The 24558-nt window shown below is 42.3% G+C and overlaps 3 protein-coding genes across 3 annotated transcripts; 2 read left to right on the top strand and 1 right to left on the bottom strand.

Moving 5' to 3' along the window:
- Window positions 1-29: 29 nt before the first annotated feature.
- On the top strand, window positions 30-11700 carry arhgap25 (Rho GTPase activating protein 25). Its single transcript, XM_035165733.2, has 11 exons — window positions 30-245; window positions 3685-3887; window positions 5107-5194; window positions 5846-5959; window positions 6707-6911; window positions 7978-8110; window positions 8584-8657; window positions 8873-8994; window positions 9443-9597; window positions 10251-10783; window positions 11306-11700. The coding sequence occupies exons 1-11, from the start codon at window positions 182-184 to the stop codon at window positions 11505-11507; spliced, it is 1893 nt and encodes a 630-aa protein (XP_035021624.2). The 5' UTR covers window positions 30-181; the 3' UTR covers window positions 11508-11700.
- A 3198-nt stretch (window positions 11701-14898) lies between these two features.
- Window positions 14899-18808, top strand: bmp10 (bone morphogenetic protein 10). Its single transcript, XM_035166361.1, has 2 exons — window positions 14899-15304; window positions 15906-18808. Exons 1-2 carry the CDS (start codon window positions 14899-14901, stop codon window positions 16973-16975), a joined length of 1476 nt encoding a protein of 491 aa, XP_035022252.1. The 3' UTR covers window positions 16976-18808.
- A 2767-nt stretch (window positions 18809-21575) lies between these two features.
- On the bottom strand, window positions 21576-24558 carry ch25hl3 (cholesterol 25-hydroxylase like 3). Its single transcript, XM_035165087.2, has 2 exons — window positions 23848-24558; window positions 21576-22505 (listed from the first exon to the last, which is right to left on the bottom strand). The coding sequence occupies exons 1-2, from the start codon at window positions 24285-24287 to the stop codon at window positions 22154-22156; spliced, it is 792 nt and encodes a 263-aa protein (XP_035020978.1). The 5' UTR covers window positions 24288-24558; the 3' UTR covers window positions 21576-22153.

Genomic DNA, 24558 nt, shown 5'->3' with positions numbered 1-24558 from the left:
ATGGGCTGAAAAGGAGAAGAACAAATGAACACACAGGAAGTAGGAAGTATGATCTGCGAGATCTCCATTCCTTGTCTGCATGTGTGAGTGTGTATCAATGTGTGTCTGTGTGTGTGTGTGTGTGTGTATGTGTGTGTGTGTGTGAGATGAACCACTGACCTGTGCGACCACTTAAAGGATAATGTCTCTGAAACTACCTCGCAACTGGGACTTCAGCACCTTCAAGGCTGAGACAGGTCGGATAGGTAAGCCTGAGGCTGTGCTGCGCTCGCTGTCAGCAGTGAGGATGCAACACATTCACACTTGACATTTTCAGGCACTTGACAGTTTAACTGATGCTGTCATTTAACAGGATTGTAATCTAATTGTAAAATGTCCTTATTTACCATGAAGCAATACAGGGATGGCACAGAAGAGATACAGAAAATAAATCCACAAACAAGGGGCATGTGTGTATATATATATATATATATATACACCCTTGTTTTCTCTCTGTGGGTCTACATAACTTCTACAATCAACATGCAGCCACCAGCGTGGTTGCATGTTGATTGTAGAGGTTATGTAGGAGTTATTTTCAGTCTAACATCATTGTCACCTAATATAGAATGGACTGTGATATATTACTTTGATGTCGCTTGACTCTCAAGTGTTTTTTATAGTAACTGCCAGAGGTTGAAATAAGACTGATCAAGGACAACCCATGTTGTGGGGACCTAAGTCACATTATGGGGACTTGTTTTTCTTATGGGAACAAAAATAATTATGTAATAATGATGTAAGTGAAGACATGCTTTTAGGTTTAGGTTTAGGTCAGGGTAAGGATCAGGGTTAGGCAAATAGAGTAAGTCTCCAGGAAAACAATATAAGTCAATGTTATGTCCTCTGAAGTCATGGACACACAACTGTGAGTGTGTGTGTGTGTGTGTGTGTTTGTACAGTGTACAGTGTATTTTAAGGTTACTGCACAGCAGTCTAGACTCACTAATAATCTGCTCACCAGTGTTAACACAGGGTGGACTCTGCAGTTACATGCCTCAGTTCCTCTCAGGCTAAGATGGCACAACAGTTGCAGCTGTCTGATATCTGCATTACATTACATTACATTTCATTTAGCTGACGCTTTTATCCAAAGCGACTTACAATAAGTGCATTCAACCATAAGGGTACAAACCCAGAACAACAAAAATCAAGAAAGTACAATTTCTTCAAAAAAGCCAAACTACAGAGTGCTATAAGTAAGTGCCATTTAAGTGCTACTAAATTGTTAGTTTAAACTTTTATTCAAGGTATAGTCGGAAGAGATGTGTTTTTAGTTTGTGGCGGAGGATATGTAGACTTTCTGATGTCCGGATGTCATTGGGGAGCTCATTCCACCATTTAGGAGCCAGGACAGCAAACAGTCGTGATTTTGTTGAGTGTTTAGCTCGCAGTGAGGGAGCAACAAGCCGATTGGCCGAAGCAGAGTGGAGTGAACAGGCTGGGGGGTAACGTTTGACCATGTCCTGGATGTAGACTGGACCCGATCCGTTCACAGCACGTTACGCAAGTACTAATGTTTTGAAACGGATGCGGGCAGCCACTGGTAACCAGTGAAGGGAGCGGAGGAGCAGAGTAGTGTGAGTGAATTTAGGTTAAAGACGAGTTGAGCTGCTGCATTCTGGATGAGCTGCAGAGGTCGGATGGCACTAGCAGGTAGACCTGCCAGGAGGGAGTTACAATAGTCTAGGCCTGAGATGACCAGAGCCTGGACCAGAACCTGCACACACAAGCAGAGACAGGCTCAGTTGTTCACACTACTGCTGCACAACATGCATCGTGTTTGCTGTGACTCAATCTTACATCAGTGGTTTGTTGTTGATCTCTGTTGAAGGAAGTAGCAGCCCTCACTGCACACATTTCATCTGCTTCATGTCGACTGTATATCAGCCACTTTTACTAACAAACTTTTCAGTATGAAAGTATATTTCACATCTGAAAGCTGGTGATTCCTTAATTGATTCCTTGCCCTGTGATGATTTACGTGGCCCATGTTTTATTACATTCTGTGGAACAGGAGTGACGCAGGCTCACAGCAGGAAACTGATGCAAGATTCGGCAGGGCTCTGACTTCAGTGCTGTCTGTAGCCGATGTAACTGTGCTCACATATAGAGTATGACAGTGTGTATATGACGCATGTGTGCAGTGCATATGTGTGTGTGCTACAGGTATTACTCATTTTGTAGGGACCTAAATCTGTCTACAAAGTCACAGTAGGGACAGAAATCGATGCCAATGTGGAGCTGACATTGGGCGAGAGGCGGGGTACACCCAAGCAAGAAATATGTAGACATGTACATACAGTGTATTATTCTTTAGCCGAATATCTAATTAAATAAAATATTAGTTTGTTCTTCCAATGTGTACAAACTCCTCCACAGTCACCAGGAGACTGTGAATATCATGTTCCACCGTATCAAGTAAGCTTTGTGCAGTGATGCTCTTGGCTCATCATGAGTTGAGGCTACTTGAAAGGAATTGTGTGTTTGTCAGCTGAGGGTGTGGTGTGACATCGGCCTCTGCGTGTGGGCTCAGAGTTCCTCAACAGCACGTGTTAACTCTCCACAAATCATGGGCGGCGGATGCTCGCAAAAATGACACCAAAGGACTCTCTAGCGTCTAGGTGGAGGCCTTCAAAGCGTGTCCGGCCCTGTGGCAATTTGGTGGCAGCTTCCTGTTTATCCCTGTGCAGCCCTTCTTCTTCTCTTCTCCTCCATCATCCTTCTTAAGAAGACACAGTGAATTGAAGAACAACTAAGCGACGGGGCTCAATCTCACTCCCGCTATCTCTTCTGTCCCACCACTCTGCGTGTTACTCAGACTGTCTCCATCTGACTCTGTCTTTTCTGGGCCACGTACACCTCAACCTCTGTTCCTTCACCACAGCCTGTGTGTGCAGTCTATGGTGCAGAGTGAAGTTAGAAAACTTTGTGTTCATCCTACCTGGTTTATCTGCAGTGAAGATTTTTTTCAGTCAATGTTTTTCCTCTAATGAAACTAAATGTGGTTTATTACTCTTTACATGTGTGTTTTTAACATAAGTTTGAATGATTTACATGTTATTTTTTCATACATTGCATGTCGACTATTTCAGAGGTCTTTGAAACAACCTGTAAAAACTTCAGACCCAGGTTCACAACTCTTGAGTTATTGCATGTTCAAATCACACCAAATTTGAAACTGCACTTCCCTGGGCCATTAACAATAGACATGTTAAGTATGAAGGCGATAAGATGTACAGTTTGAAGTATGTGTTCCACATACAGACAGACAGATGTTTATGAATTATATAGAACTTAAATTCTTATTGTTTGTTGGTCAGTCTGTTGCAGACTATTGTGTTTTTCACATAGAAGAATTACAGCTACATTCATGCACCGTGCACAGGAAACTGGTCAGCTCTGACCAGCAATTTCCTTTCAGCCTGAATGCACGGGGAACAAAAATAGACATAGAGCAGGTCTCTCAACCTTGATAGGCTGATGCATATGAAGAAGGGGGAAGTGCTCTGTATGACCTGAGTAGCACTTGTGTTTTGGTAATGTTCTAACAGCTTCAAATGTGACACAGCACACATTGGGGATTGTTGTTCTTGGAAACATTTTCCCCATCTGCTTTCTTGTGGTGTGTTTTTCTTTTGCCAGCACGATCCAGGACTGTGGTACCTGGAGAGGGAGGCACCGGGCCGGGCTCGCCGCGATCCCCCAGGTCCATGGAGAGGCCGCTGAAGGCCGGCTGGCTCAAGAAACAACAGAGGTCTTTGGTGAAGAACTGGCAGCAGCGTTACTTTGTGCTGAGAGGCAGCACACTGACCTACCACAAAGATGACAAGGAGACCACTGTCCAGGTGAGACACTCCTTATTATGATGATTATTACTATGATGATGATGATGATTATTATTATTGAACCGTCAATTCTTGTTGGCATGAAACACATGAGCAGATGTTTTCATTAAAATGCTGCATATTCCTAAATTAAAATGCTCCAATTACCTTTTCTTATTTGGCACATGCAATAACTTACATGTGAGATTACTGTCATCAAAATGATCTCTATGTTATTAAATGTCAATTTTCTATTTAAACATATTTAAGTATATTTCAGATAAGTTTTTTATTTTTTTCTATTCTGCCAGCTTTTTGCAAGATTACGATATCAACAATATAGAATAGAATGCTGTGAATGAAAACATTTAAATTAAAAAAGGTAATATAGAGTCAGTATTTTTCAATAAAATGTTTTATATGTACAGAAAGTTCATAGCGTAATAGGAAATGGCTCATTGATCATTTCCACACATCCTGTAAACAACATGAATAATGCTTGAAGCCACACATGAGAGGTCCCCAGTCATTTAAAACTTTTATATCTTGCACTCCTGCACTCTTTGTTATTACTCTGTAGATATGTCGAAGTGGGATGAAAACAAGATGTTGATGATCCTCTCTTTGCATGTTGTGCATGGTGTGCATGGTGTGCATGGTGTAGGTAAACCTTCAAAACAGTCAGAGTAGAGGCTGTGACACCATGAAAGTGGCATGTTACAGCAGTGGCTACACATGTGCACATATGAAATCCCTTTACTCTCTGATAAACATTCAGAGATTGTGGTCAAATTTGTTGACTATATTATCATGTTAAAAAAAAACAATGCTTTCACTTTGGCCTTGAAACTTTAGACATTTTGAGTCGTGATATGGTCTCATTTCTGTTCACCACTTCTCTTACACATTTACATGTTTTTCCTTCCTTCTCATGTACTTCCTGTTAAGAAACAAGAGCTAGTCAAACAGTTCATGAAAACCAAAAACATAATTGCACTCAGGGACATTGAACATGGCCTCACACCCACCACATGATGGATAAACAGAAAAAGCCACAGGAACATGAGGAGTTACTCAGAAATTCTTAGAGTCAATGCTTCTTTTGACCTTGGTATAAAAACAGACATGAAGGAGTGGGACAGTGGCAGATTAAAGGAGTCGGCTTCACACTTGGTGTGGTGCACTGTGCTGTAGCCTACATGCTGTGATGTAACCATTGTGTGTGTGCTTTGCTTTCCAGGGAGTCATTCAGCTACGTATCTGTAAAGTTAACGAACTCCCTCTGAACTCAGACGACCCTGGGAAGTACCTGTTCGAGATCATACCACGTGAGCATATGACTGACTCTCCAAAGTGAACAGAAGTGACTTTAGGCCTCACATAGCTCATTCCAACACCTTATTCCAGTTTTGTGTATAACAGTGATACATCAGCACTGCCTTGTTGGTCCTGTCTGTACTGCCTTGTTTCTTCTTTGTTTTATTATTTTATAAAGAGGAGATGAAAATATTTCTCTTTAACATTTCCTGAAAGCCAGTGTTTTTTAATTCCACCTGTTCCATTGGGGCTGCATGTCGCTCTTTGGTATCTGTCTGCATCAGGGGTGAGTCCAAGGGCAAGGCCAGGGGGGCACTGGCTGCCAACTGAAATATGTTCACAATATGCCTGAACACGGATAATTTTTCGAAATATATATAATGATGTGTGGCTTTGCTCAAAGTTATAGAGATAACAGTAAACAAGGAATGACTTAGAATGTGCATCTTATTTAATTAGGAATTGTGAATGGTTGTTGGACATATAAATTGTGGCCCCTTTATTGCCCTTGATTTAGAAAAATCCTAGATCCTCTGGTCTGTGTGGGACAAATCTTATCTGTATGGTAGGAATTTAAATTTTTGTGACAGTCGGAGCTCAAGGTTTTGTTGTATGATGCCGTTTTTACATACTACTAACTACTACTAAAACTACTCACACAGGAAAAACAGGAGACAGAGAGCGAGGTCCATATGTGTTCATGGCAAACTCCCAGAGTGACATGGAGGAGTGGGTCCGCTCTATACGCAGAGTCATCGGACTACCGACCAGTGGAGGTTCGATAAAACTGCTTAAAAGATGATGTCACTGTCATTTAACTGAAGATTATAAAATACCTCTAAAGCTCACTGATTAACATATTATACAAAATTTCGTCAATCAGGACTAAAATAGTTTTTCCAAGGTTATGTGATGAAGCTTAGCAATGACTTCCTGGAGTCTTTGCTGTTCGTCTTGCAAAATTATGATGATGAAAAGACTGCAGGAAGTGACTGTTCCTGGCTGAGAGAGCAGCTGATATTTTTAGTTTGCAGTCTTTATTGCTAGCTAATCATCTAATGGCCATATGTACTGTACGGACATGAAAGTGAATCTACTCATCTAATTCTCGGCATGAAAGTAAATAAATCCTTCCCCCTAAATGTTGAACCTTACTTTACCCCTGACTTACACACTGTGTAAAAGAAACAGAAATAGTGCTGGATCGAACATGTCACATGTTTTCTGATACCGTTACTGGTCAAAAATGTCATGTAAATCCAGATTGAAAACTTTTAAATGTAAGAGCCTTTAACTAAACTATTTGACAAAATCTAAGGTCATTCCATATACTCGTATTAATTATTAGTATAATGGTACACCTTCAATTTGTTTTTTAAATTTAATATATCATTTTTATTTCTTTCACCTCTTTTAATCTCTTTTATTTTTGCTTGAAAACGGTTTTAAACGGCACTTTCTGATTTTAAATGAATTTCTTTTAATTAGTCTCTGTGTTGTTTTTAATGTTTCTGTCCCCACAGTGTTTGGAAAGAGTCTCATGGACACTGTGACGTATGAGCAACGTTTCGGGCCTCACATGGTACCGATCCTGGTGCAGAAGTGTGTGGAGTTCATTAAAGAACACGGTCTGAATGAGGAGGGCATCTTCCGCCTGCCGGGGCAGGACAACGCTGTCAAACAGTTCAGAGACGCCTTCGATGCTGGAGAGAGGCCGTCCTTCCCCAGGTATACACTCATGGTTATGTATGGACAGAATGATGTGATGTAACATATAATCATTAACTTCTTGATGAACTGATTGGTTGTGAAAGTGTTATTGTATGTAGGAATGTTACATATATTATTGGAAATCCTGTAGTTGAAAAAGACAGGAAATAGTGAACATTAAATGTTCTTTTCACACTTCTCAAACAAACTAGAACTCTGAAACAATTCTGAGCCTTCTTTAAACCTGGTTAGTGAATGCATGAGCTGAAGAAGGTCACTGCTACATACGGTGAAACTCTCCTAACCTCAGTCAATCAACAGTTTTTCAGTTTTTCTTCTGCTGAGAAAGCAGGGAGAGATGAGAGAGATGCAGAGAGGCTGATTTCTGTGTCCTCTGAGCTGAAAGCGACACCACATCCTGTTCTGGCAGGAACACAGGAGGGCGTCTGTATTACTCAACATCACAAGCTCCTCTGACAGAGCACTAAAACATCAGTCTAACATGTTTGTCTGCCCGGAGTGAGGGAGCACACGGTTACAGCCAGCGAGGGTCACAGACACATGGTTTTATGATATTTCAGGCCAGAAAGAAAAAATAAAAGAGCAAGATTTTGTGTTTTCTCTAACTGTATTCTTCAAAAAACAACACAAATGAATCCAACCCTTTTGCACAGATAAATATACAAAACTAGACCCAGAGGCCCAAACAATGAGGTCATGCAGAGCTTTTGTCACAACCAGTGGATTTTAGAATGTAACTAAGACGATGTTGACACTGCAGCCCACCATGTACATGCTTTTTAGTCCAGTTAAAATATTTACACAGCTCTTGTCACGATGGAACAAAACCGTCGCTAAAACTAAGATACACAACAGCCACATATGTAGGCATGTGTGTAGAATCCAGTTAACATTATGTTACATTTAAAGGTTAAAGGACTCCATATACAGCATGTGATCAAATGACATGCATGTGATAACTCATGCAACCAACGTTGGCTCCATGGCTCAAGTACCAGTTGAAGGAATAACGGTCAGTTAAAGTGTAAGTGGATATTCATTGTGAATGTGTCATTGCACGCAGTGACACAGATGTCCACACAGTGGCGTCACTTCTCAAGCTGTACCTGAGGGAGCTGCCAGAGCCTGTGGTGCCCTGGACTCAGTACCAAGACTTTCTGGACTGTACCAACCAGCTGGACTGCAGCAACACAGACGTAAGTGTGTGTGTGTGTGTGTGTGTGTGTGTGTGTGTGTGTGTGTGTGTGTGTGTGTGTGTGTGTGTGTGTGTGTGTGTGTGTGTGTGTGTGTGTGTGCGTGGTCCAGGTATTACTACCTAAACCTGTTTACACAGTCACATTATGGGGGCAAGTCCTATAATGTAAATCCCTAAATTCTAAGGTGAGGAAGTTTTAAGGTTAGTTTAGCACTTGGTTAAAGTTAGGTCTAGTTTACAGGTGGGTTTAGGTTAAGATAAGGGTAAGAATTAGGGTAAAGCAAGTGGTAACTAAGTCCCCAGGAAATCAATGTAAGTCAATGTAATGTCCTCTGAAGTCATGAGCCAGGGCCATGTGGCTGTGTGGCTATGTGTGTGTGTGCGTGTGTGCGTGCGTGCGTGGGCGTGTGGGCGTGTGCGTGTGTGCGTGTGTGTGTGTGTGTGTTTTAACCTACTGCCCCTCTGTACTTTCAGGCTTGGGAAAAGTTGGAGAAACAAATCTCTCTTCTCCCCAGAATCAACTACAACCTTCTGAGTTATGTGTGCCGGTGAGTATAGAAGCTGCAGCACAAAGCATTATGGGACGTTCAGGAGAGGACACCCTACATGTTCATTGAAATGTCCTTGAGTAAGACTATCTACTGTGCATTCACTGCATCTCCCAGAGTCCTTCTGGTTAAAAACACCAATACTGTTCTTAGATCAGTTTCCAGTCCTGACACATGCTGAGCCACAGCAGTTCATTTTGCCTTTTTGTTTCCAGGTTTTTGTTTGAGGTGCAGCAACACTCCAAGGTGAACAAGATGAATGTGGAGAACTTGGCTACAGTGATGGGGATCAACCTGCTGAAACCTCAGATGGAAGATCCTATCGATGTGATGAAGGGTGAGAACAAACATGTCCTAACAGGGCGGGCCCTGTACGTCTGGAGGCCCTAAGCAGGATAAGTTTGGGGGACCTGTCTCGCAGTGAATAGACTAGCTTTTCTATTGTTATTCAATCTCTTAATTAAATCATAAATAAGGCAAATTTGTTTTAAACAGTCAACTTGTGTCTTGTTATTGCACACATATGCAGCATAGTTTGCTCAGTTGACTTATCGGAAGTCAAGTGACTTATAGGATGTGTGTCCTACCACAGATGTTGACCCATGTGAGGAGCGGAGAAGATATAGAAGTGATTAAATGTGTCATCTTATGACCTTGACATCATTATTTTCCATGTATTGACTGTGAAAATGTTTTTTCTCTGCGTCTACCATTTTATTAAGCATTGACATGTGGCATTACAAAATTCAGATTTTGATCATTGTGTCATTTGGATTTCTTCTCAGCGACTCCTCAGATCCAGAAGCTGATGACAGTGATGATCAGACAGCATGAGACACTGTTTCCTGTCTCCAAAGACGTGCTTCCCTCCCCCCCCTCCAAAAAGGCAGAGAGCCAGAAGAACACTCCCCGAAGCTTCGTGGGTTGGGAGTCTGCAGAGGTATACAAAGTCACTCTGATGGTTTCAGTACCTGAGTAATCTGGCTGCTATTGCAAATTCATGTGGACATACCATCATCACATCCTATTATTTTGGTTTTCCTTCAGCATTTGGAATCAACATGTCAGAAACATGTCAGGGGCAGATCCAGTGGTGGGGCCACGGGGGCACTGGCCCCAGCTGAAATCTGATTGGCCCCTGAAGTGTCCCTGTCCTGTCAGTAGTCTTAAATAAAAAATAACCTATTAACAATACTAAGAACACATCTGATAAAAAACAATTCTAAGCGTTTTTGAAGTTCACAATGAACAAGGAACAATTTTCACAATATGAATTCAATGATGTGTGACTTTGCTCCAAGCTAAAGAGCTAACACTGAAAAGGGAATGACTTGCATGTGCTACTTACTAAATAATGAGTTGTTCAGACTGTTGGACATATAATTGGCCTCTCTGTGTAAATGTTGGCCCCTTTATGACCCCTGAAAAATCCTAGATCCACCACTGACACATCTTCAGACAATTTAATTCATAGGTTTTTTCTTCTGTAGCTTAAAACTGTTAGTTTGGTGATCCTACATACTTTCTTTGCACAAATAAAGACTTCTATGTAGGCTGTATATCTGTAAATAATATGTTTTGTGTTTATCTCAGATGGGTGATGCATCTCTGTCTGAGTCTCCAGAAGAGGAGGAGGACGCTGACAGTCCAGGCCCAGACAAAGGGAACTGCAGCTCCCAAATCCAAGTCTTACATTCCACAGACGACTGGCATGAAAGTCCCCGGAAACGCACCCAGACCCTGCCCACCTTCACCTGCCCCCTCACCGGGATGGCAGCTAAGGCCGATGCACTCAACCGGTGGAGTCGCATCCAGGAGGTGGTGGAGGAGAAGAGCGAGACATTGTCAGAGGACATTTTTAGGATCCTGGACCTCCGGAGCTCAGGATCATTGTTCGGGGGGTCTCAGTTGAGTAACAAGAAGGGGGAGCCTACGCTCACGTCCCGCAGAGGAAGCGACAGCACAGGTTCTTCAAAAGATGTCTCCCAGAAACCTGACACCGAGTCCCATCCTACCAAGGTGCTGTCCCATCAGAAGAGTGTGGAGACCCTGCCAGTGGGTGGTTCAGGTCAGGAGGTCGACAGCAAGACTGAGCTGAAGAAAGACGACCAGCCGCTTATAGACAGGTAGGTTCAGCTGATGAGTCTCATGGAAACACAGTGTTTACCTTCATACTAACTCACAACACACCAATAAGACCCTCACCAACCTCTACATGAAGTACACCTCCTTTGATAAAACTTAAAAATGTAATTTGTGATAAGCTAATACAAAACTTTTAAATCAATGTTTTAGCAATGGTAAAGATTTTATAACTTTATTACTACTACTAATGTTAATATTCAGGAAATTCTCCAAAGGACACGAAACACATCAGTTATACTGATATCAAGAAAAAAAAAAAAAGGATTACAATAAAGAAAATTACTCCGAAACTCTTGAAACAAGTTGATTTGTATAGGAAAGAAGTGAATTAATATCATATTTATTTATATATTTTTATATTCAACATTGCACAAAGTGACTTTGTAAAGTTTTTTCTTGACAAGGTTTTTTGTCATCACTCCCAAGACGTAAATTGACGAAGAAATTTGTTTCTTCTTTTGGACTTTGTTACTCTATATGTGAACCCTGGTCGTCTCTCTCAGTGTGCAGCAGGAGAACCAGGAGCTGAAGGCCTCAGTGGCAGAGCTCCAGTCGGCTCTGGAGGCAGAGCGCCGCCGTGTGGCCGCTCTGGAGATCTGTCTGAGAAATGCAGAGCGCAGTCGAGATGAGGCCCAGAGACGCAACGAAGAGCTGCAAAGAGACATTGAGCAGTTCCTCAGCAGAAAGACTCAGGCTCCCACCTAGATGTCATTTTCAGTAGTGTATGGATCCATAACTCCATCAACCTCAACAGAGCTAATTTCACAGGAGGTGATTATGAACTGTTGTCCTCCAGTGGGATGACACTGGGTGGTTTCGATTTGAGCTCTGTCTGGACCTGAAAGTCTGTTATTAGACATTTAAATATCACAACTCCTAATAAAGACTTACAATCCAACACAAGTTTGTTGTACCTACTCGACAGGTGATGCCACATTGATGCCACAGATGCACCCTTTGATCAGAGAACTGATCATAATGGTGGACAATACAAATACAATCTTAATTTCAGTTCATTTGATAGGTCAGTTAAATTAATAAAACTGCACAGATGTGTTTTGTTGCATGAATGCATTAAATAATCTTTCATCACATACATACATACATGTATTTTCTATACCAACAAATCAGTGTACATAGACTTTGTCATCATCAATGTGATGGTGGTAATGGCAATAAATGTGAGACGTGATTAAACTGCTACAGGCCTGCAGGCGTACAGTGAACAGTGGTAGAGGGCTGACATGTTTAAACTGACACATCAGGACCTTGTTTACTGCTGCTTGTAACACTACAGGCACAACACTGATTTGAGCTAATGCTAACATCAGCATGCTATCATGGCACTGAGCACGCTAACATGCTAATATGAAACAAGTATGATAAAGGGATAGTTCACCCAAAACTGAAAATGCACTCATTATCTACTCACCACTATGCTGATGGAAGGTGGGTGAAGTGTGTGAGTCCACAAAACACATTTAGAGCTTCAGGGGTAAATTTATAGCATACGAATTCGATACAATTTAAGTAAATGTGGGCCGATTCTTCAAAAAGTAAAAAACAACAGATGGAAACATAACATGCCTCCACACTGCTCCTGTGGTGTCATCCAAGTGTCGGCAAGCCCCGACATTCAAATTCGATTTGAAGCGGCATCATTTACACCGTGTTTTATGCCTAAATGTCTGCTCTGATCCTGAGCCCCTCCATCGGCATTATGGTGATTAGATAATGAGTGAATTTTCATTTTTGGCTAAACTATCCCGTAAACCATCTGAATATGTTGTTATCCACAGAGCTGTGTTGTTAGCATGGCCAAAAAGTCTGACAGAATTCACTCCAGAGACTGCATTCAATCAATACATTTCCTTATTGACAAAGGCTCAAATGACTACATGTAAATATATACAGTATAGAGAACTGTCACCTGGCAGCTTCAAGCTACGTAGGTATCGCACCTTTCAGCTTCTTGGTTTAGTTGTATCGCCGGCACCCCCACTGTTCACTATCAACAACCTTGTTTCCAGAGACAACATGCAGCTTTTTTCAGAACAAAAAGAGCCAAACCTCAGACTGTTTAATTTGTAAATTAATTTTAGGAATTGGGGACAAAAACTGAGCTAAAAGGAGAGTATACATGTTTTGGGCAGCCAGCAACGACTCCAAATGAGCTCAAACATTTCTCTGTGTCTGATGGAAACTTAACAAAATGACTGTTCTATTTCAGATAAATTCTGCTTCAAATATACCAAGTTTTGTAAAACTGATGAAAAATCTGGTTCTTGGAAGGTTTTTAACATAAATCAATTTTATTGATGGTATCATCTACACATGCATTACTTTTTCAACCAAGCTCCAATGTAAAAAAAAAAAGTGATATGGAAGAAATGCAGATGTCAGCACAAAATATTGTCTGTTGGAAGTTTTTCAGTCTCAAAATAGCAACTCTGGCCTTTACAGATCCACATATGTTTTGCGCAGAGGTCCATAATAGAGACCAAGTGGAGGGGGCTGACTGTGTGTACATTGCCTCTGACAGGCCTTCTGACTGCCATCAGGAAGATGTGATAGTCTGTTGTGGCAGCAGTAACACAGGGCGACAGATAACAGCACGTCTGTCAACTGTCAGCCTGGCAGATGAGTGGCAGAGGCAGGAAAAAGTTCATTCCTTCCCACCTCTGTGAAGAGCCACAATCAGGAGTGTATCTGCAGGTCACACAAAGAAGCTCAGGAATGAAGGACAGCTTGTGGAATGGGATGAGGGTTCAGATGACGAATCAGTCAGTTATGCAAATCTGACGTTTGAGTCATTAAACATCTGAGAGCTCTGACCTCTTGTTGGTGGGAGTCCGCTCCACCATGTGCAGCATATCCATACATGCAGTAACGACATGTTGGATGGTGGAGGTTTTTCTCATTGATTCACCCGGTGTCTGAAGCATCATTTCTCTTGTTGCTGATGCCGTAATAAAAATCTTTGCACCCCTCATGATTATGTCTGTGCCCCATTGTATTTGCTCTTGCACCAAAAAGGGGGCCTCTTGTGCACAGATAAGCCATTTCAGACACTGTGTCCGCTTAGCAGAAGAGGAAAAACATTTCAGCAAACATTGGAGCTTTGCCTAATGAACACAAGTGATTATTTTGTGCTACTCTGTTGTCCTCAGGAGATACTTGAAATTCACTCTATACTCACTGTGAGCTCAGTATCTCTCATTCTCCATCATTAAGGCCTCACACCTCATTGCATTTCAATTTCATTTGGACATTTATATATCCTGTTGCACTCGACAATATCAACAGAGTATTTTGTCGAAAGGAAATGGTCAATGGAGTCCAGACAGCAGTTCGCAGAACTCCACCATTTACAAAGCAAATAAACAAATGAAGAATATCAAGCCTGGAGCACCCACCCAAACAAAATAGCGCTTCCACAAGGAAGAGGCTACAGGACAGTGTTTACAAAATCCTCATTAAGGTTGTGAGATAACACACGCTCATGTGCATCACACAAAGTTGAAGGCATGCGCACAAACACACACGCACACGCACACACACACACACACACACACACACACACACACACACACACACACACACACACACACACACACACACACACAAGCTAAGAGACCATAAGCACCAAGCAATGCAGAGCCCACCATATCATAGATAAGGGACAGAAAGAAAGAGCGGGGAAGAAGAGAGCAGAGAACAGAGAGAGACTGACAGAGGACAGGACACAACAGAGATGAGTCGGAGGGACAAAGACGAGCCTCGGCCACCCTGTCATAGGAACTGCAGCCCTGACGCAAAGGACATCAAAAGGTGTGCATGCGAATAAATGCTGTGAGATCTGGAGGAGAGCAGCAGGAATACACACTCCTGCAGAGAAGCTCACACTGGTCAGCCCAAGGGTCAACAACACAACTGACTACTGCCTGGGACAACAGAGCTTTCTGAGGCAACAGATGAGATGAATAATATCTAAATTAACCTTCGGAATCCAGAGATATTTTTCTTACTGTTGCATCAGCTCATCTATAGACAACCACAGAGGCCATACAATAGAAAGCTGCAGATTGTTTCTCTCATGGCGAGTATTTGGGTCTCTCAACTGGGAACCATCTGCAGCTCAAAGACGTGGCTGTTGCTGTTTTTCATCCTGCTCCTCCAGGAGCCTCTCTGTGGAGAGAGCAGTCCCATCTCTGGTGCCCATCAGAGGCATCGCCCGGCTCCGGGGCTGGGAGACGGGCATGGAGGGGTGGTGGATCTGTCACTGCTGGAGCAGGACAGCAACGTGGACATGCAGAGCCTGCTGGAGAGCCTGAAGGAACAGTTTATGCAGACTTTCAACTTGTCGGGCTTGGGTCCTCCGCTGCCTCCTGGGAGCACACGAGAGGAGCCGCCTGAGTACATGATGGAGCTCTACAACCGCTTTGCTAATGACCACACTGCCATGCCCTCCGCCAACATCATCCGCAGCTTCAAAAATGAAGGTATTGCTAATTTGTTTCTATGATAATTACCCTGTTATTTATAAAAATGGATCTAAAGGTGAACTACCATTATTATTTCTTATTTGCTGCCTTGTTTAGTTTAATTGTGTTTCTTTTTAAATATTATCTGTACTTTTTTTCATCACACTCTGCAAGGCCAAATTAAATAGTACTAGATAAAACATTTTTAAATATCACTTTATTTAAAAAAATGTTTTTTAAATAAAATGTTTTACCCCATATTCACAAATCACAATTTGTCTCAAGAGTAAGGAAATCTACTAAAAGAACCCATATTAACAAGGGGGAAAAACCTAGACACGTCTAAAAAAAACAAATTTAGTTTATCTAACTTTTTTGCCTGGGTCACAACCCTGTTCCTTGTTACTTGTACATGGCAATGATCACATCAAAATGCTGTTTTTGCTAAATAGAACAGCTTGCAATAGAATTAAGAAAGTAGTTAATTGTTCCAAAATCAGTAAAGTGAATTAGATCAAATTCAGTTTGGTTTGGATGATACTAAGCTCTGTTGAGTGTGTTGAACTCAGCTGAATACATCATTGAAGAATTTTAATTTGACCACTCATGTCTCTCCCAGATTCATCTCCGAGTGTTGTGGGTGTTGGAGGAGTGAGGTGTCACCCCCTCCTCTTTAACGTGTCAGTCCCCCATCATGAACGCATCACAGCAGCAGAACTTCGACTCTACACCCTTGTCCAGACTGACCGTCACCTCTACGCTGGTGTCGACCGCAAGGTCACAATATATGAACTGGAATTGCACGACCTGGACGACAACACGACAGATGAGAACACTGTGAGAGGAGATGCTTTAAGAGTGGGAAGAGAGCGGATAGAGCAGATGGAGTTGGCTTCACGCCAGGTCTACGGCACTGATAACGGATGGGAGGCCTTTGACCTCACTGTTGCTCTCCAACGCTGGCGCAAATCCGACCAAGGCACCACGCACAGGTTGGAAGTGCATATTGCCAGTATTGCAAATGATAATGTTCAGGGTTCAACCGACGACAACAAAGGCAGTAATCCACCTGAAGGAGACATGAAGATTGACACCAGACCTGAAGAAAAACACAAACCCTTGCTGATTGTTTTCTCTGATGACCAAAGCAGTGATCATCGTGATGACAAGCGCGAGCTGAATGAGATGATTGACCATGAAACCTCGAACATGGTTCTGCCGAATGATTTAAAAAGGGGTCTTTGGGGAGAGCTGGAAAGGGACAGGGAGGAGGGGGATCAAGAGGCTGAGCCAGAGGAAGAGGACCTATTACAAATGAGATCTAATCTGATCTATGACTCAGCCTCTCGCATTCGTCGCAATGCCAAAGGCAACCATTGCAAGAAACAATCTCTTTATGTAGAGTTCAAAGATATTGGATGGGACAGTTGGATCCTGGCACCCACAGGCTACGATGCCTTTGAGTGTGCTGGAATTTGCTCATTCCCACTGACAAAGCATGTCACACCCACCAAGCATGCCATTGTGCAGACATTGGTCAATATCAACAGTCCTCAGAAAGCAGGACGAGCCTGCTGTGTGCCCACCAAGCTCGACCCCATCTCCCTGCTGTACCTGGATGACACAGGTGTTGTCACCTACAAGTACAAGTTTGAAGGTATGGTGGTGGCTGAGTGTGGCTGCAGATAGTCCACACTAGAGAAAGTTTAACTTATTAGAAAGTCTTACGGTCGGAGGGAAGACCCTGAACAAACAATAAGCTGGAAAAGCAGATAAGCCAAGAATGTCTTCAACAACTGTTGGAATCTCTGTGAGGGTTTCGCAGTGACAACGGAAGTGTACATGTACTGTCGCGCCAAGTGTGGACAAATATGTTTTAAATGGCAAAACAGAATGAGGTGCTTCATCTAACATGGCCAAAGACATGAATATCAGTTGCCATCATTTAGACAATGGAGAGACAAAGTGTCCAGACTTGTCAACTTGTTGCCAATAGCGAGAACAACAAGAAGAAAAAGGCAAAAGATTTCCCAAGGACCAAACCAAGTACATCCTTCAGTGCAGCCTGGTGGGAACTAGTGGGCCAGCCGTCCCCCTCCCTCTACTTCCCCCGACATCTGTCTTCCTCTCCAGTTATCTCTGGCCTCCCTACTCGATGCAAACACTAATCAGCACTTCATGTGTCCTGGTGCAGTGAAATGACCTCCCAGAGGCAACCTGACAAGACATGAACTCTGTAGGCCCACCTCCTGCCTCCTGCAGCCTCCTGATACGTAGGTGCTGTGCAGGGTTCCCGGTGGCAGGGTTATCTTTCCCAACCCTGTTTCCCACGTCACATGCCTCTTTTCCACTCCCTCAAGCTAAAGCGATAGCAAGGTGTTGGGGGTTGAGAAACATGTGAGCCACCGCTTCAGGCCTGGAGAACTGGACGCCATTCTGGGCATCTTTTGAGGTGGTGGGACTGGGGGTTGGGGGTACATGACAAGAGGGCAGAGGCTGTCCAAATTCCAAGGCAACAAACAATCTTTACTGGCTCAAATCACTGACCCATCACAATGTGCCCCCCAACAAATCTCCAACTGCTAAATTGAGTCATCCATCATTTTTATGTTCCAATGTCCTCTTTGGAAGCTAAAAATCAAGAGTGGGAATGGGGGCACCTCGTCACATTCCTGTTATGGATTTCCAAAGAAAAAAACTCTTATGTTATCAGCCCTTTGATACCTCTGCTGCTTGTGTCAAATAAAAGACTATTTATTGTTCTAATTTATTAATTTTTACAACAGAGTAGAAATTTGTGTAAATGTGTAAGTTACATAGTGTAGAGCAGGTTTTTTAACCATGACGATGCATTCGCAGCACAAGATAATTTTTGTTGGGAGGAGAAATGTTAACAGTGTCTAGATAAATAAGTTGCAATTACTTTATAAATCTCACATGAAGAGTTGCCTTCTGTTAACATAACAGTTATTCAAAGCGCCACCTTAATTATTTCATGTCAAGATGAACATAAATATTTGGAGCCAAAGTATCAGGCTGACATTGTTTTCACAGTTAATTCTATAAGATCTACTTTCCACTCAACATTTATCAATCAAAACATCTTGGTCCATCACCTTTCTTTTCCATTTTCTCGAAGGAAGCTGCTAGACCAGTGATTTAATGCACAGCTCACATTCAGATCATTCAGTCTGACAGTATCAGCTCGCAGGTCATAGTTCATATATGACACACAAACAAAGAACCATGGGAAACTAAGTGGAAGATCTGCTAATGAACAAAATAGATGGCCTGCTGCTCACACTGACAGCGAGCAGATGCAGACAGCTGTGATGGAAAACCTGTTGGGGAAGAGAAAATGTGAACAAAAGACAAAGATCTGGACTCGTAGCTCTTTCTCTCTGCTCTCACTCAATTTTCTATGAGCGCTTAAGCCAGGATGTAAGAGCATGATGTTATGTTGTTTTCTCCATGTACAGACGCACACAAGATGTAAATAAAGGATACAGATGGAATTTGTCAAAGAAATGTGTGAAACTCTTATTGTCTATTTGCTGGGCGGGACGTGAGTCAGTAATGTTGTATGAAGGGTGAGACGTCCGTGCTCTGTTGGGAAGAGGATGGAAATCAAAAGTTTGAAAAAGATGATGAGATGGAAAGTGATGCAATGAATGGACTGTGATAGTCAGGTGAGTGTAATGTGAGTAAAGTACTGAATTGCAGACCTAGGAGAAAACGTGGTGTCCTTATCTGAAGCTCAAACTGGATACAGTTCCACCTATTTTCTTCTTCACAGGACTTATTTGCATGTACGGGTCGGAAAAATCTGAAATATTGGTTCATCTGAGCACCACCTCAAGTCGGAATAACAACTTTGAAAGTCTGCAAAAATGTTGGTACACAACGTAATCCGACATGCCGACGTAATCATTTATAAACCACTTAACATTATTTTACAATAAGCTGTAAATAGTATCTTTTAATGTGAAAGTCTCTTGCAAACTTTATGTTCATCTTTCACAAGCACCTAAAATCATGTATTTATCAAATATAGACATTTTTATGATTAACGTTCAACATGCATTTGAAATTATTTATATGCCTGTCACACCTGATCCTGTTTCTTTGCTCTACGTCATGCAAATATTGGACGGAGGTCTCAAGGTGTAGTTTAAACGCTCTACACCCAAATACAACACATTTTCCCACATTCCGACTTCATGAGAACATGAGAAACAGGACCTTCCGAGGAGTACATGGATCCCCAGTTACACCACTCTCATGTCTTTATTGTAAATATAAGATATGAATAATGAGAAAAGCTTGTTAGTTTACTCTCTTTCCAGTCATTATGCAAAGTTAACTGCCCCTTTGTGCAGCTTCAACTTCCTAAAGTAACTCAAATATATGACCTTGAAGTGATTTTTGCAGCGAGTTGTAAGTCCAACTCAGGCCATAATGATGCGATTGCCTCACTGGTCCAAAATAGTGATGCTTCTGTTACCTCCTCGGGTCATGTTCTGATAAGTGTTTATTTTAGTTTTGGGTAACAACATAGTAAAATTCTACACCCTTTCCCAGCTATCAGTATCCAAAAAATGTGTGTTGTAACAGAAGCTGCAGTTCTATAAACCCATTACAATGATCTAATATTACTGTGAGAAGCTTGATAAAAAAAAGGGAGCAGAGGTCATCTAAAAATGGCTCCAGACCAGAGGGCAAGAACCTCGGCCAGTTTCTGGCACAGCAGGCAGCCTCAGCTATGTAAAGCTCACTAATTGAATATTTACAGAATGGTGGAAGAAATATGAAACTGGCCTTTGTCACTGGATGGCAAACTTTAGAAAACATGGTGAAATGGGAAGTCTTTAGTATTTACTTTGAGGATAAGGACCGCTGCAGAGGGCTCTGTGCTTTTTCTCACTCTTGTTTTGACATGGCTCACTTTGTTGAAAGAATTTTAATCTCGCTGCTGGTTCATGCTGCAGTTTGTGAAAGTTGGAGCCTATGCGATTAACTTAAGAGCACACCTCACAGTCAGTGAATAAATTGGACGGCTCCCAATGTATAGCTTTTTAAAGTGCATCAAAATCCTGTAATGCTCCACCAACTAACATCATGATGTCGGCTGCGGGACGCCGACGTGCGTCTTGCTGTGAACGTGTGTTTTGGTGTGCCATCCAAAGCTGCATGACTCGCCCTGACTCTGACGTCGGGTCTGTAATAAGCACTGATTGTTTCCGTTTTGGATCACATGTTTATCATTCCATCTCTTGGCATCATCACCACCCAGTGCTCATTTCTTGCTCTGTCCTCATTTTCCCAGGGAAGGCACAGATTGCTCATCAGCCCCATTACTTGTTCATATCCAAATGTACAAACACCTTTGAACAATTTGCTTCCCACTCCGGTGTTGCACAACTTCAGAAAAGCCCATTACTGACTCTTAGAAGAGTCAGTTATGAAAAACAGATGGTCAGTGTTGTTCACATGCTTATGCGGGCCAAGTAATAATATCATCAAACTGATTCCTCAGCAAAACCAGCATTCAACTCTCACTCTTCATTAAAAGTAATGACTTTAACTCACCACAGACCACCAGAAAATATAGGATTAGTTATTGTATAGTCTGCTGCAAGTGAGGAGTGGCTAATAAGTGTTGTATAATCATTGCTGAGGTGAAAGCACTCTTTATCTCCCTGCAAGTATTGCATTTGGCTTCCCATGGTGAGTCATATACGCTTCATTTCACGGAAATGAAGTGCAGGAGGCGTGCAGCAATCTCAAAATCTTTGCGACCCCTTTATGTGAAGAGAACATGAGCCCCAAAAGGAGAGGGAAAGCTACAAATCCTCTCATGTGATTCCAGCTGTGATTCCAGGAGTGAAGTTGTTACTGGATTTTTAGTGTGGCAGTGCAGTTCGAAAAAAAAGGTTACAGCTCCAAATAGTGACTTAAATGGTACTCACTTCTGAACACGTGGTTTTGTAAGAAACAAAAAACCCACATGGTTTGGATTACTTCACCAAATTCCAGTGGAAGTTTCAGAGTATAGACAAGTACACACAGATCACTCAGCATTGCAGCACCACACAAGTCAAAACCTGAGAGCAACAAGATAGAAATATGCCTCCTGGTATCTCGTATTTGTTTAGAAAAGGTGATTCACAAAAACACTTCAAAATCATGTGCTTGAATATGAAAGAATCTATGCAAAAAGAATTATCATCCAGAAAATGAATAAATATTTTCAATTAATATATATATATATATTTATTTTTATTGTCTTACATTGTTGAGAGTTCCATTGAAATATTTAGATTTTGCACAAAATAAATACTGTGATAAATGAAAGGTTGATATCCAGTTTGAGAAATGTGTCAAACATGAGCTGCCTTGGCCCATAAAAACAGTATGAAAGCCCACTAATCCATCCAAACACACAGAATGTTTTGAATAGCTTCATTGTCTTGATTTGTTCATGTTGTTGTTTTATCTTCTCACCACAAGCTGCATTCACTTGCTGCGGAACAAGCCAGATGTTCATCTGAATTGTCAGCATTCCCTATTTGTCAAGTATCAAGCGCTGCTTGGGAACTTGAGATTGGTCCACAAACATATTGAAATTATCAAGGAACGATAGTGTATGCAGTCCTTTATAGGGAGCAATTTTGAAAATTCAGTTTCTATTACACGTAGGCATAGTCCTGAATTTTTTTAAATGTAAAAACTTTACAGATCCATGATTATGTGAGCATCTGATCAGGAAAGAAAGATCGACAGAACACATCCTTCAATTCATGTTGGCCATTAACTCCCAAACTGCTGCATGTAGCAGTAACACCACTCTGGATGTGTATACACCACTCATGAAATGTATGTGCCAAAGAGGTGGTCCCAGTGGGTAAAGTAGGGGGCGTAGTTGCCATTGTGTCGGATGTGATGGGTGTGGTGGAAGGGGGCTCCTCCCAGAAAGGGCAGCAGTCTGTGCAGAGCCCAGGGCAGATTGTAGCCACAGTGGTCTTCTACTGCCATCCAGCTGTTGAGGAGGTGAAAGAGGATTTCGCTCAGAGGGTGGCAGCCCACCACCCAGGCGCTGCTCAGAGCCAGCAGCAGCAGAGACAGCAGCTCAGTGGAGCCGGCGTCCTGGGCTGCCAGAGCAAAGGGCACATGGTGCTGGTGGTGCAGCTGGTGGATGTTGCGGTAGAGCCAGGGAAACCTGATGAAGCACAAACACAAAAGAGCCTATAATTATATTATCGCTGTGGTATAACGAAACCAAAAGCAGCTTTTACTACTTGTACTAGTATTACTACCAGCAGTACAAGACATTTACTTTTAAAGCAAAGTTCAGGTTAAAAGGGCACAATTTGAACCCACCCCTTAACATCGGTATATCTCGGCTTCTGTTGCTTCAATTTTCACTGCACTTTTTATTTTTGTTTAATCTTTTCTATGCAACTAACTTGACAGGTTTCTACACAAGCTCCAGCTATATCGACACAACCAATAAATATGAGTAATCTCTTTTCCCACCTGATTGATGTAAGTGATAGATATAAAATGAGCTACAAAAACAATCTATGTTGACGATTGGCTCTTGAAATAGGATCAATGTTATTTAATAAAAATATTGCCTGTTTGCCTATGTAATCCCATTTAATGTCATTAATGTAAACTGTGCTCAACTCGGTGGAACAGATTTGTTATTGGTCCACATAGTTCGAGAGTCAAACCAATTATTTCAGTATAGAGAGGTAGAACAATGCATCCCACTGTAAATACCAGTAGATGTACTCACATCCTTTACTTACGGGTTAAGTGTATAAGATTTAGGTGAAAAGGATCTATTGGCAAAAATGTAATGCAAAATAATCCTAACTTGTACAAATTGTTGTTTTCTTTATCCTTGAATGACCCCTTCATATTTAAATACTTTATATTTACATCATGGGGGGTCTTCTCTACGGAGGCCACCATGTTTTTTTACAGTAGCCCAAACGGGACAAACTAAACACCTTTTGAGTTTTTATGACAACTGAAGGCTACCACAGGTTCTCCTTCATGTTTGGAAGGGGAGGGTGAGGTGAAGGGTATTCAGCTGCAACATTCAAATTCACTACTTGACTACATCTTACACACTGAACCTTTAAATAGAAGTGGAAAAACCCCAATGTCAACATAAGCTTGTTACTTATGCGTATGTGTGCTCGTCATACTTCCCACTACTGTTTAATACGACATTAAGATTGAAAAAGATAATGTATAAGTATTAATACTTTCAAGTCACAGCTGATCTTTTGCTTCAGACTCTTACACAGGCCAACATTAGAATCAAAGTAAAGTCCAATCATATGAGGTGCATCATGGGCTATATTTTAATCCACACACCATACTCAACCCAACCAGTCGAGGCAGGTGGCCAATGGTCTCCCATTTTGGGGAACTGTTGGGTTTCTGTATTGAAAGGTCTGGACCATATACGTAAAGAGCCTTTATATAATGATAATGATATATAAACACATCAAATAAAATGCACTGAACAGGCGTGTGCTGGTCACCTGTGCATGGAGAAGTGCCATATGAAGTAGAGCGAGTCAAACAGCAGAATACACGCGCAGACCTCCACGAAGAGCTGCCAGCAGGACGGAGCCAGCGCCGGTAACGCGGGGCTCCGCAGGGTCTGGAAGAGCGCGGTGGCGGGCAGGATGGCGGTCAGGTATCGGTACAGCACGGCCCAAAAACAGCCGAACCAGCGGCGGACAGACGGCGGAGGCCCCGAGCCCGCGGAGATCCTCCAGGAGCGGACCCGCCGACACACGCCGCCCAGCGTGTCCAGCGCCAGGAAAGGTGCGCAGAGGAGGAGGTGCGTGAGTAAGGCGCAGGACGCGGGCAGGTACGGAGAGAGCAGGATCTCCTCCTGTCCCGCTCTCACACGCACCCACAGCCCCTGCAGGACACGCGCACACGCTTCCTCCGGCTCTGAGGACGAAAGGTTCATCACTGTCTTCACCTTCTCACCTCCGCATCATGCGCTCACCTCCGGACTGAGAAAAAGAGTTACTTGTTTCTTCTCTCAGAAAGAGCAGCTGTTAGTGCTCTTCAGAATATATTATAGTCCCCAAAACTTAAACAAAAAAATAATGCGTGAGTTCTCCCTCGGCTGCAGCTCCACTTCTTCACAGAGAGAGAGAGGAGTCTGCTCTGGAGTTTTTCTGTTGTAGGAGGAGTCATACATCAATCGGATGCAGATGGACGCTTTCAATTGTTGT

This window comes from Hippoglossus stenolepis, chromosome 9 (assembly GCF_022539355.2).
Source record: "Hippoglossus stenolepis isolate QCI-W04-F060 chromosome 9, HSTE1.2, whole genome shotgun sequence".
NCBI lineage: Eukaryota > Metazoa > Chordata > Actinopteri > Pleuronectiformes > Pleuronectidae > Hippoglossus > Hippoglossus stenolepis.
The sequence above is the reverse complement of the archived record's forward strand: the minus strand, read 5'-3'. Positions and strand labels throughout refer to the sequence as shown.

Excerpts from the sequence above, each read along its gene's own strand:
- ch25hl3 (XM_035165087.2), bottom strand. The coding sequence starts at position 24,287 with ATGAACCTTTCGTCCTCAGAGCCGGAGGAAGCGTGTGCGCGTGTCCTG. Across the intron at positions 22,506-23,847 it reads TGGCACTTCTCCATGCACAG|GTTTCCCTGGCTCTACCGCA; the intron begins GTGACCAGCACA and ends GTGCTTCATCAG.
- arhgap25 (XM_035165733.2), top strand. The coding sequence starts at position 182 with ATGTCTCTGAAACTACCTCGCAACTGGGACTTCAGCACCTTCAAGGCT. Across the intron at positions 8,658-8,872 it reads CTTCTGAGTTATGTGTGCCG|GTTTTTGTTTGAGGTGCAGC; the intron begins GTGAGTATAGAA and ends TTTTGTTTCCAG. Across the intron at positions 8,995-9,442 it reads TCCTATCGATGTGATGAAGG|CGACTCCTCAGATCCAGAAG; the intron begins GTGAGAACAAAC and ends ATTTCTTCTCAG.
- bmp10 (XM_035166361.1), top strand. The coding sequence starts at position 14,899 with ATGGCGAGTATTTGGGTCTCTCAACTGGGAACCATCTGCAGCTCAAAG. Across the intron at positions 15,305-15,905 it reads CCGCAGCTTCAAAAATGAAG|ATTCATCTCCGAGTGTTGTG; the intron begins GTATTGCTAATT and ends TGTCTCTCCCAG.